Source organism: Oncorhynchus clarkii, chromosome 26 (genome assembly GCF_045791955.1).
Source record: "Oncorhynchus clarkii lewisi isolate Uvic-CL-2024 chromosome 26, UVic_Ocla_1.0, whole genome shotgun sequence".
NCBI lineage: Eukaryota > Metazoa > Chordata > Actinopteri > Salmoniformes > Salmonidae > Oncorhynchus > Oncorhynchus clarkii.
The window spans coordinates 31,610,881-31,622,518 of NC_092172.1; the positions used below are offsets into that span (position 1 = coordinate 31,610,881).

The 11,638-nt window shown below is 44.8% G+C and overlaps 1 protein-coding gene across 1 annotated transcript in view; it reads left to right on the forward strand.

The window, feature by feature from the left end:
- Positions 1–1,254: 1,254 nt before the first annotated feature.
- The window catches only part of LOC139385155 (secretogranin-3-like), a 27,769-nt gene continuing 17,385 nt past the window's right edge, over positions 1,255–11,638 (forward strand). Inside the window, 4 exon segments of the mRNA XM_071130239.1 lie at positions 1,255–1,971; positions 2,763–2,818; positions 3,050–3,092; positions 6,560–6,799. Coding sequence (XP_070986340.1) covers positions 1,878–1,971; positions 2,763–2,818; positions 3,050–3,092; positions 6,560–6,799 — 433 coding nt within the window. The 5' untranslated portion in view covers positions 1,255–1,877.

Genomic DNA, 11,638 nt, shown 5'->3' on the forward strand with positions numbered 1-11,638 from the left:
ATACTGAATGTCCCATAATGACAGTGTCAGTTCCATACTATGTGGACTGCTGACTTGGACTACAGGAGAACCAGGGCCTTCTGACACTGATATAAAGCACACTAGAGGGCAGTAGATACACACTGATCACAGGGACGTGGTAGCTAAGCTTTGATACGTATGGTGGTGTAGAGAGGAAGAGAATTATCATGTTGGGAACCAGTCCTCTTCTACCATCTCTTCTCCTCTACCTTCTCCTCTCATCTGCCTCCTGCTCCTCATCTGCCTCCTGCTCCTCATCTGCCTCCTGCTCCTCATCTGCCTCCTGCTCCTCATCTGCCTCCTGCTCCTCATCTACCTCCTGCTCCTCATCTACCTCCTGCTCCTCATCTAACTCCTGCTGGACTTCCTGACAGGCCGCCCCCAGGTGGTGAGGGTAGGTAGCAACACATCTTCCATGCTGATCCTCAATACTGGAGCCCCCCAGGGGTGCGTGCTCAGTCCCCTCCTGTATTCCCTGTTCACCCACGACTGCATGGCCAGACACGACTCCAGCGCCATCATTAAGTTTTCAGACGACACAACAGTGGTAGCCCTGATCACCGACAACGACAAGACACTCTATAGGGAGGAGGTCAGAGACTAGGACTTCTCAACCGTTTTTACCCCCAAGCCATAAGACTCCTGAACAGGTAATCAAATGGCTGCCCGGACTATTTACATTGTGTGCCCCCCCAACCCCTCTTACGCTGCTGCTACTCTGTTTATCATATATGCATAGTCACTTTAACTATACAATCATGTACATACTACCTCAAATGGGCCGACCAACCAGTGCCCCCGCACATTGGCTAACCAGGCTATCTGCATGTGGCCCGCCACCCACCACCTGCCAACCCCTCTTTTACGCTACTGCTACTCTCTGTTTATCATATATGCACAGTCGCTTTAACCATATCTACATGTACATACTTAGCAATTCCATCTATCTACAGACTGTGATGAAATCAAGTAAATCTCTGACTAATGACAGACAGACAGACAGACAGACAGACCCAGAACAATGCCCTGAGCATGTAGCAATTGTTCTTTACTAAGTGTGTGTGTGCTGTTCCTCAATGGACAACTGATAACACACTGCTCAGCATGTTCACTCTACTCAAAGCTTTAGTCCCATTAAGACATATCTATCCAATCAGCAGACAGCATGTATATTCATCTGAAGCATAAGGCTCATAAAGCACGAGATTAACTGGGGCTGAGGAACATGGAAAACATCTGAAACACAACACTGCTCTGGGCACAACCATGTTGACTTGTTGTGTATGTATGGATGTATCTAATTCCAATGAGGCAAAATGGGACAGCCCACAGTATCGACTATAAAAAGCTAAGGCGTCCAGGACAGGACACACGATCAGGGGCGGACATTCGTTTTGTTCTCGTCCTTCACGGTTTGGTCCGACCGAGAGAGAGAAATCGTGTTATTTCGGGTAGCTACTATCGACATACGGCAGGTGAGTTCACTACAGCTCACACGGAGTTTAAAGACTACGAGCCTGGCAGTTTATCTATCTCTAGTTAATTATAGCGAGTGTCCTGGTTTCAGCACTGCAGGTCGTTAACAGCTCCAACAGCACCAGAGGAGAGCGGAGATTTGAAGAGCCCCTCCCCGCCCAAGTAACAACCAGAGCGGATAGAGTCCAAGCGCAGCCCTGTTGTCAGTTTCAGCACCACCAGCAAGGAAGAGCAGAGCTGTCCAAACATCCAGCAGTTTGTGACCGCTATCGTCGGTTGGATCATCCACACAACACAACACCCCCAAGACAGCTATAACCGGGAGTAATCTAGCGGAAAATAGCCTACAGCCACCGATTGAGTGGATATTTTATTTCAGAATGGCGTCCAAAGGAATGGGAGTTCTCCTTCTGCTCGGGATTTTTGCTGTGACTGTCTCCCAGATTTCTGCTTTTCCCACACCTGCCGAGGATGGTGAGTACATGGCCTGCTGGTAGCCTACATCTTTGATGACTGGTTTCAGTGTGAATATGTTTTAGTTCGCTAGGCCTATAGCCCACTTTTAAAGTAAATTTTAACTAGGCCAGGCTATATTTATAACCCTTTTCACATTTTAAAAATATATTTAAACATTATATATAAAACAAGCCAATTCAAGTTAAAATAGAGCAGGAAATAACAAATAAACAAATAGTTTGTGACGTTGGTCGTTTGCATGCGATGTAAGGCCGATTGCGTTCTATTTCCAACGCAGTTTATCTTTTGTTTGTTAAACCGATTATGACGCTGCTGTGTCCCGTCGGGTCGGGAGTTAGGACTCACTGTAGCCCTAGACTGTTACCCTCTTTCTCATCAATAAACCACATTAACCAAAACCACACTTGGCCCACATGACCAAGCAGGCATATCTTAAAAATACCCTGATGATGTTGGACCCCTCAAATTCAAGTCAATGTCTTTCTCTGTCGTTCAGAGGAGAAAGTTTCTTCTAAAACTGATTTAAGATAGTTTTTTAAGGCTATGGTTTGAAGCAGTCAGGTTAGCTGGTCCTACATTTGTTTCTACCTAAATTACACGTTTTAGATGTCTCAGATGATGTGATAGTGAATGGTGGTGATGGTGGTGATGATGATGAAGACGATGAGGATGATGATAACAATGATGATGCGGATGATGATGTTGATTATGACGATGACATTGCTGCGGACCATAATAATAAAGGTGATTAGTAGTATTAATATTATGTGGTTTTATTTTCCCTGCAGATAAAGCTGTAGTTTACAACAGACGACTGACTGAGGAGAGACCAATCCAGGAGCAGGTAAACTATCTCTTTCTTTCTCTCTCTCTCCTTCTCTCTCTCTCTCCCTAAACTATCCGCCGTGCTATCTCCAGACTAATATCATGTCAAATAGACTTTGTGGAGGGGAGAGTTCTCAAACATCAACCACATCATATCAAACCAGACTGGAGCAACAGTAAACAAGCAAAGCTATTATGGTGAAGATGATTAACAGAGAAATGTTTACACTGTTCATGTTCTTTTCCACAGATTGCAGAGGCAGATGATGTAAAAGCAGCAGTGGAGTCTGCAGGTAAGTGGATACTTCTCAGGCAATCAATCAATATTGTTATTACATACATTTTAATATGGATGTGAATAGTGTGGAATAATTATTTTTGTTGTCTCTTGGATGTCTTCACAATATATAACTGTTTTTATCTTATTTCAATGCAGTATGGTCTTGTGTTGTTCTTGTCTTTAACTGTTCTGTACTGTGTAGGGTGTCCACCCACACTACCAAGAGTTGGTGAAAACGCACTTAGCTAACAAAATGTAACTTCCTTATGTAATTTTTTTTTTTTTTTTACCATGACAAATATGATTATTCATGTTTGAATCGTTCAGTGGGGTCTTTCTCTAACACAGTGGTTTCCAAGCTGTGGGGCGGACAGTATTTAACAGTTTGTGTTCGTTGTCTGGAAACTCATTTCCATCGGTCACAAAAGGCTAAATTAGCATGACACGACACGAGCTGAATTCACTGTAAACGGCTTGGGGAAAAAAGCTTGGTATACGCTCAGTGCTTCATTGATATTTCACAGAGATATGCTTGTTTTTGTGAGAAATCTTCGAAAAATAACAATAATTTTGAATGAATATGAAAAGCGTATACTAAAATATGAAAATACTACGTCATGTCGTTATCATCTTAGCTCTATATTATTTTATATCCTGCGGATTGGAGAAGAAAGATGACTAGTTCAACAGTAAAGTGAGATGTCATGTCGCCTGTAGCCTTAATTCATGCACAGAATCCAGTCTAGCTGACACAATGCCATTTCCTGGCCTCTTTCTCTGGCCTCTATTGTTTCAGTCACACTCATTTTAGTCGTCCTCCAAGGGTAAAAACTCCAATAACCTTTTACAGGATTATTATAGAGACATGACGTTTGGACCATTGGTTTTCTTAGACAATTATCTACAGTTAACATATAAAAAATTGTGTTTTTGATTGGACACCCTATACACGTATTGTGTGTTTTGTGTGAACCCCAGGAAGAGTAGCTGTTTCATGTTTTGTATGGATCCCAGGAAGAGTAGCTGTTTCATGTTTTGTGTGGACCCCAGGAAGAGTAGCTGTTTCATATTTTGTATGGACCCCAGGAAGAGTAGCTGTTTCATGTTTTGTGTGGATCCCAGGAAGAGTAGCTGTGTCATGTTTTGTATGGACCCCAGGAAGAGTAGCTGTTTCATGTTTTGTATGGACCCCAGGAAGAGTAGCTGTTTCATGTTTTGTGTGGACCCCAGGAAGAGTAGCTGTTTCATATTTTGTATGGACCCCAGGAAGAGTAGCTGTTTCATGTTTTGTGTGGATCCCAGGAAGAGTAGCTGTGTCATGTTTTGTATGGATCCCAGGAAGAGTAGCTGTTTCATGTTTTGTGTGGACCCCAGGAAGAGTAGCTGTTTCATATTTTGTATGGACCCCAGGAAGAGTAGCTGTTTCATGTTTTGTGTGGATCCCAGGAAGAGTAGCTGTGTCATGTTTTGTATGGACCCCAGGAAGAGTAGCTGTTTCATGTTTTGTATGGACCCCAGGAAGAGTAGCTGTGTCATGTTTTGTATGGACCCCAGGAAGAGTAGCTGTGTCATGTTTTGTATGGACCCCAGGAAGAGTAGCTGTGTCATGTTTTGTGTGGACCCCAGGAAGAGTAGCTGTGTCATGTTTTGTGTGGACCCTAGGAAGAGTAACTGTGTCATGTTTTGTATGGACCCCAGGAAGAGTAGCTGTTTCATGTTTTGTGTGGACCCTAGGAAGAGTAACTGTGTCATGTTTTGTATGGGCCCCAGGAAGAATAGCTGTTTCATGTTTTGTGTGGACCCCAGGAAGAGTAGCTGTGTCATGTTTTGTATGGACCCCAGGAAGAGTAGCTGTTTCATGTTTTGTATGGACCCCAGGAAGAGTAGCTGTGTCATGTTTTGTATGGACCCCAGGAAGAGTAGCTGTGTCATGTTTTGTGTGGACCCCAGGAAGAGTAGCTGTTTCATGTGCAACAGCTAATAGGGATCATAACAAAATCCCCGGTTCCAAGACCACCTACTGTAGCCCATGGCTCTGGCTCCGTATTCATAAAGCACCTCAGGCCCAACACTGTTTAGCTGCAGAGGAAAACCAGCCAGGCCCAACACTGTTTAGCTGCAGTGGAAAACCAGCCAGGCCCAACACTGTTTAGCTGCAGTGGAAAACCAGCCAGGCCCAACACTGTTTAGCTGCAGTGGAAAACCAGCCAGGCCCAACACTGTTTAGCTGCAGAGGAAAATCAGCCAGGCCAAACCCTGCTTAGCTGCAGTGGAAAACCAGCCAGGCCAAACCCAGCTTAGCTGCAGTGGAAAACCAGCCAGGCCAAACCCTGCTTAGCTGCAGTGGAAAACCAGCCAGGCCAAACCCTGCTTAGCTGCAGAGGAAACCCAGCCAGGCCCAACCCTGTTTAGCTGCAGAGGAAAACCAGCCAGGCCAAACCCTGCTTAGCTGCAGAGGAAAACCAGCCAGGCCCAACCCTGCTTAGCTGCAGTGGAAAACCAGCCAGGCCCAACCCTGCTTAGCTGCAGTGGAAAACCAGCCAGGCCCAACCCTGCTTAGCTGCAGAGGAAAACCAGCCAGGCCCAACCCTGTTTAGCTGCAGAGGAAAACCAGCCAGGCCAAACCCTGCTTAGCTGCAGTGGAAAACCAGCCAGGCCAAACCCTGCTTAGCTGCAGTGGAAAACAGCCAGGCCAAACCCTGCTTAGCTGCAGAGGGAAACCAGCCAGGCCAAACCCTGCTTAGCTGTAGAGGGAAACCAGCCAGGCCCAACCCTGCTTAGCTGCAGAGGAAAACCAGCCAGGCCCAACCCTGTTTAGCTGCAGAGGAAAATCCGCCAGGCCAAACCCTGCTTAGCTGCAGAGGAAAATCAGCCAGGCCAAACCCTGCTTAGCTGCAGTGGAAAACCAGCCAGGCCAAACCCTGCTTAGCTGCAGAGGAAAACCAGCCAGGCCCAACCCTGCTTAGCTGCAGTGGAAAACCAGCCAGGCCCAACCCTGCTTAGCTGCAGTGGAAAACCAGCCAGGCCCAACCCTGCTTAGCTGCAGAGGAAAACCAGCCAGGCCCAACCCTGTTTAGCTGCAGAGGAAAATCAGCCAGGCCCAACCCTGCTTAGCTGCAGAGGAAAATCAGCCAGGCCAAACCCTGCTTAGCTGCAGTGGAAAGCCAGCCAGGCCCAACGCTATTTAGCTGCAGTGTAAAACCAGCCAGGCCCAACACTGTTTAGCTGCAGAGGAAAGACAGCAGAGTGATACAAGGTGGTTTGGTGGCTGGCTTCTCTATTTAAAGATACACTATGGAAGTTTAGTTGATGAAAACACACAAATCCTCAGTTTTAGGCTAACAATTTATGGGTGAAGGTAGGTGTGCCCTTTCTGGACAATATTTCTCTCCATAGAGTGGACTCATTTTGGCTCAAGAGGAGCACCCCCAGAGGCAGAAGCTTCATATAGCCTCTTAAATATTTCCCTCTCCCCCTCAGACACCAAACCTGCTGTGGAGCCTAAAGAGGTGAAAGAGCCAGAACCAGAACAAGAGAACGATGACTTCACTCTGCTCAAGTCCCTGGCCGAAGGTCAAAGGTCAAAAGAGACCAATGAGACGCCGGTCAGAGAGAGCCTGGAGAAGGAGCCTTACTTTCCAGACGAATCAGATTCCACCAAGAACCGCCGGCTAGTCGAAGACTATGACTCAACAAAGATGGAAAACGGCAAGTACCAAGGTATCTAGTTTAGTCTGTTTATACTACAGCAAGTACCAATGTATCTAAACTCAGCAAAAAAATACATGTCCTCTCACTGTCAACTGCATTTATTTTCAGCAAACTTAATATGTGTAAATATTTGTATGAACATAACAAGATTCAACAACTGAAAAGTTCCACAGACATGTGACTAACAGAAATTGAATAATGTGTCCCTGAACAAAGGGAGGTTCAAAATCAAAAGTAACAGTCAGTATCTGGTGTGGCCACCCGCTGCATTAAGTCCTGCAGTGCATCTCCTCCTCATGGACTGCACCAGATTTGCCAGTTCTTGCTGTGAGATGTTACCCCACTCTTCTACCAAGGCACCTGCAAGTTCCCGGACATTTCCTCATGGGAATGGCCCTAGCCCTCACCCTCCGATCCAACAGGTCCCAGACGTGCTCAATGGGATTGAGATCCGGGCTCTTCACTGGCCATGGCAGAACACTGACATTCCTGTCTTGCAGGAAATCACGCACAGAACGAGCAGTATGGCTGGTAGCATTGTCATGCTAGAGGGTCATGTCTGGATGAGCCTGCAGGAAGGTATCACATGAGGGAGGATGTCTTCCCTGTAACGCACAGCGTTGAGATGCCTGCAATGACAACCAGCTCAGTCCAATGATGCTGTGACACACCTCCCCAGACCATAACGGACCATCCACCTCCAAATCGATCCCACTCCAGTTGTTGTTGCCATCCTGTACCTATTCCGCAGGTGTGATGTTCGGATGTACCGATCCTGTGCAGGTGTTGTTACACGTTGTCTGCCACTGCGAGGACAATTAGCTGTCCGTCCTGTCTCCCTGTAGCGCTATCTTGGGCGTGTCACAGTATAGACATTGCAATTTTTTGCCCTTACCACATCTGCAGTCCTCATCCCTCCTTGCAGCACGTTCATGCGATGAACAGGAACCCTGGGCATCTTTATGTTGGTGTTTTTCAAAGTCAGTAGAAAGGCCTCTTTTGTGTCCTAAGTTTTCATAACTGTGACCTTAATTGACTACCGTCTGTCTGTAAGCTGTTAGTGTCTTAACGACCGTTCCACAGGTGCATGTGTATTAATTGTTTATGGTTCATTGAACAATCATGGGAAACAGTGTTTAAACCCTTTACAATGAAGATCTGTGAAGTTATTTGGATTTTTAGGAATTATCTTTGATAGACAGGGTCCTGAAAAAGGGCCGTTTCTTTTTTTGCTGAGTTTAGTTTAGTCTGTTTATACTACAGCAAGTACCAAGGTATCTATTTTAGTCTGATTACAATAACGGCCTCTTGGACAGACTAACCAGACAGAATGTTACAATAATGGCCTCTTGGAAAGACTAACCAGACAGAATGTTACATTAATGGCCTCTTGGACCAACTCTTGGACAGACTAACCAGACAGAATGTTACAATAATGGCTTCTTGGACAGACTCTTGGACAGAATGTTACAATAACGGCCTCTTGGACCAACTCTTGGACAGACTGTCTCTACTGTATATAACTATGGTTGACGTATAGAGCAAATCAGAATGTTTATAAACAAAGCTGTTCGGGTAGTTCCATGTAGACAAAGAGTCCCTGTCTTTGTTCCTGTCCTGTCCGGGCCTTTTGGCTCTGAGCCTGTGTGTCTGATAGGGGTGTCTGATCCCTCTAGGGAGGTCAGGTCTGAGGCCCTGCGCTGCTGTGAGAGAGAGAGAGAGAGAGGGGGGATTGTCTCTCCTCAGGCGGTCGGATGAGACAGTGGAAGTGCTAAGGCTAAGCTACAAGCCTTAAATCCTCTTCCTCCATCCCTACAAGATACTATAGACACTTAGTACATCACAAATGGCACCCTATCCTCTATATAGTGGACTACTAGTTCACCACTAGGGCACTATATAGGGAATAGTGTGCTATTTGGGACACAGCCCCTGTCTCTCACAGACCCAGTATTTCATCTCGACCTAGTTCCAGGGAAACAGTTAACTGCTGTATTAGACTTGGGGTCAAATGTCAGGTACCATAAAAAAGAAAAGGGTCTTGTTCAAATACATCTTGAATCCTTCCTTCTTCCCTTCCTTGACCTAATCACTGATCTAACATGGCTGGGCAGGTGAAAGCAAAGGCCCCAGTACATGGTTTCTATAAGGAAGGATTCATGTGAAGTATTCAATCAGGTGGCTCCTCTTGATCCTCTCAGAGGAACTGATGGGTTGTGTCCCAAATGGCAACCTATTTCCTATGTAGTGCACTACTTTTGACCAGAGCCCTATGAGCCCTAGTCAAGAGTAGCGCACTATAAAGTGAATAGAGGCATTATGGTCTGACGCTAAGTCTCTCCTCTCAGGATCTGGGTCAAGGTTGTATTCTTAGTGTATGAAAAACATCCCCATATGGTCGGAGGGAGTTATTCAGGAGAATAATTGATTGCTTTGTGTGACATGACACATTCAGTCTAACACCGCTCATATATGTTTAATTCTTTCAATATTTATGTGTGTCTGTGTGCGTGATTGTATGTGTGTTTGCATGACTGCCGATGTACTGTTCTGTACTGTACTGTACTCTACTGCACTGTACTGTACTCTACTACACTGTACTGCACTGTACTGTACTTTACTGCACTGTACTGTACTCTACTGTACTGTAATCAACTCTACTGTACTGTACTCTACTGTACTGTACTCTATTGCACTGTACTGCACTGTACTGTACTTTACTGCACTGTACTGTACTGTATTGTACTCAACTCTACTATACTGTGCTCTATTGCACTGTACTGTACTGTACTGTACTCTACTGCACTGTACTGTACTCTACTGTACTGTAATCAACTCTACTGTACTGTACTCTACAGCCCTGTACTGTATTAAACTCTACTGCACTGTACTGTACTATACTGTACTCAACTCTACTGCACTGTATTCTACTGTACTCTATGCTACTGTACTCTACTGTACTCTACTGAACTGTACTGTACTCTACTGTACTGCACTGTACTGTACTGTACTGTACTTTACTGTACTCTACTGTACTGTACTGTACTCAACTCGACTGTACTGTACTCCACTTCACTGTACTGTACTGTATTCTACTATACTGTAATCAACTCTACTGTACTGTACTCTACAGCTGTGTACTGTATTATACTGTACTGTACTCAACTCTACTGCACTCTACTGTACTGCACTCTACTGTACTCTAAAGTACTGTACTTTACTCTACTATACTCTACTGTACTGTACTCTACTATACTGTAATGTACTCTGCTCTACTGTACTGTACTCTACGCTAATGTACTCTACTGTACTGTACTGTACTATACTATACTGTACTCTACTGCACTGTACTGTACTGTACTGTACTCAACTATACTGCACTGTATTCTACTGTACTCTGCTATTGTACTGTACTCTATGCTACTGTACTCTACTGTACTGTATTGTACTGTACTCTACTCTACTGTACTCAACTACTGCACTGTATTCTACTGTACTCTATTGTACTGTATTCTACTGTACTGTGCTGTACTCTACTGTACTCTACTGTTCTGTACTCTACTGTACTCTACTGCACTGTACTCTACTGCACTGTACTCTAGTGTACTGTACTTTACTGTACTGTGCTCTAGTGTACTGTACTCTACTGTACTCTAGTGTACTGTACTGCATAGTACTCTACTGTACTCTAGTGTACTGTTCTGTACTCTACCATACTCTACTGTACTGTATTGTACTCTACTGTACTCTAGTGTACTGTGCTGTACTCTACTGCACTCTAGTGTACTGCGCTGTACTCTACTGTACTCTAGTGTACTGTACTCTACTGTACTCTGGTGTACTTTGCTGTACTCTTGTGTACTGTACTCTACTGTACTCTAGTGTACTGTAGTGTACTATACTATACTGTACTCTAGTGTACTGTACTGTACTCTACTGTACTTTAGTGTACTGTACTCTACTGTACTCTAGTGTACTGTACTCTACTGTACTCTACTGTAGTGTACTGTAACTGATGCAATCAGATTTAAAAAGCAGGTAAAAATATACCTTGTGGAACGACGGGCTCTGTCAAGTAACACAGACATGGGCACAGCACAGACACATGAATACACACACATGATAACATACGCACTATACACAAACGTACACTTGGATTTTGTGTTATGGATATGTGGTAGTGGAGTATAGGCCTGAGGGCACACACTTAGTTTGTTTTGAATTCTGTAACGAATGTTTTATAATGTTTTTTAAATTGTATAACTGCCTTAATTCTGCCGGACCTCAGGAAGAGTATCTGCTGCCTTGGCAGCAGCTAATAGCAGCCAATACTGTAGTGAAACAAAGGCACCTCATCAGTTAGACCAGATTCTCTGTAGTGTACTGTACTGTACTGTACTGTAGTGAAACTAAGGTAAGTAGGTTCTGTGATGTTAACGTATTGACCATTCAGCTGAACATGGTTAAGTTATTGTCTGTTTCATTACTAGAGAGTTGTTGCTGTTGGACCATTTACAATGTGTGTGTGTGTGTGTGTGTGTGTGTGTGTGTGTGTGTGTGTGTGTGTGTGTGTGTGTGTGTGTGTGTGTGTGTGTGTGTGTGTGTGTGTGTGTGTGCTGGCCATCTGTCTCCTGGTGTACAGCCTTAAGTCTCAGCGTTTTAGTTTGTTACATAAGAGTCATATACTGGCACAGGGATAAACCTAGTGAGCTGAGAAATATTTAAGAGAGGGGGAGAGGAGAGGAGATGAGAGGGGAGGAGAGGGGAGGGGAGGGGAGTATGATCTATGCTACACCCAGTGGGACACACAACCACACAAGTGTTGTTACATTGTTGTGTCCTTGGTTG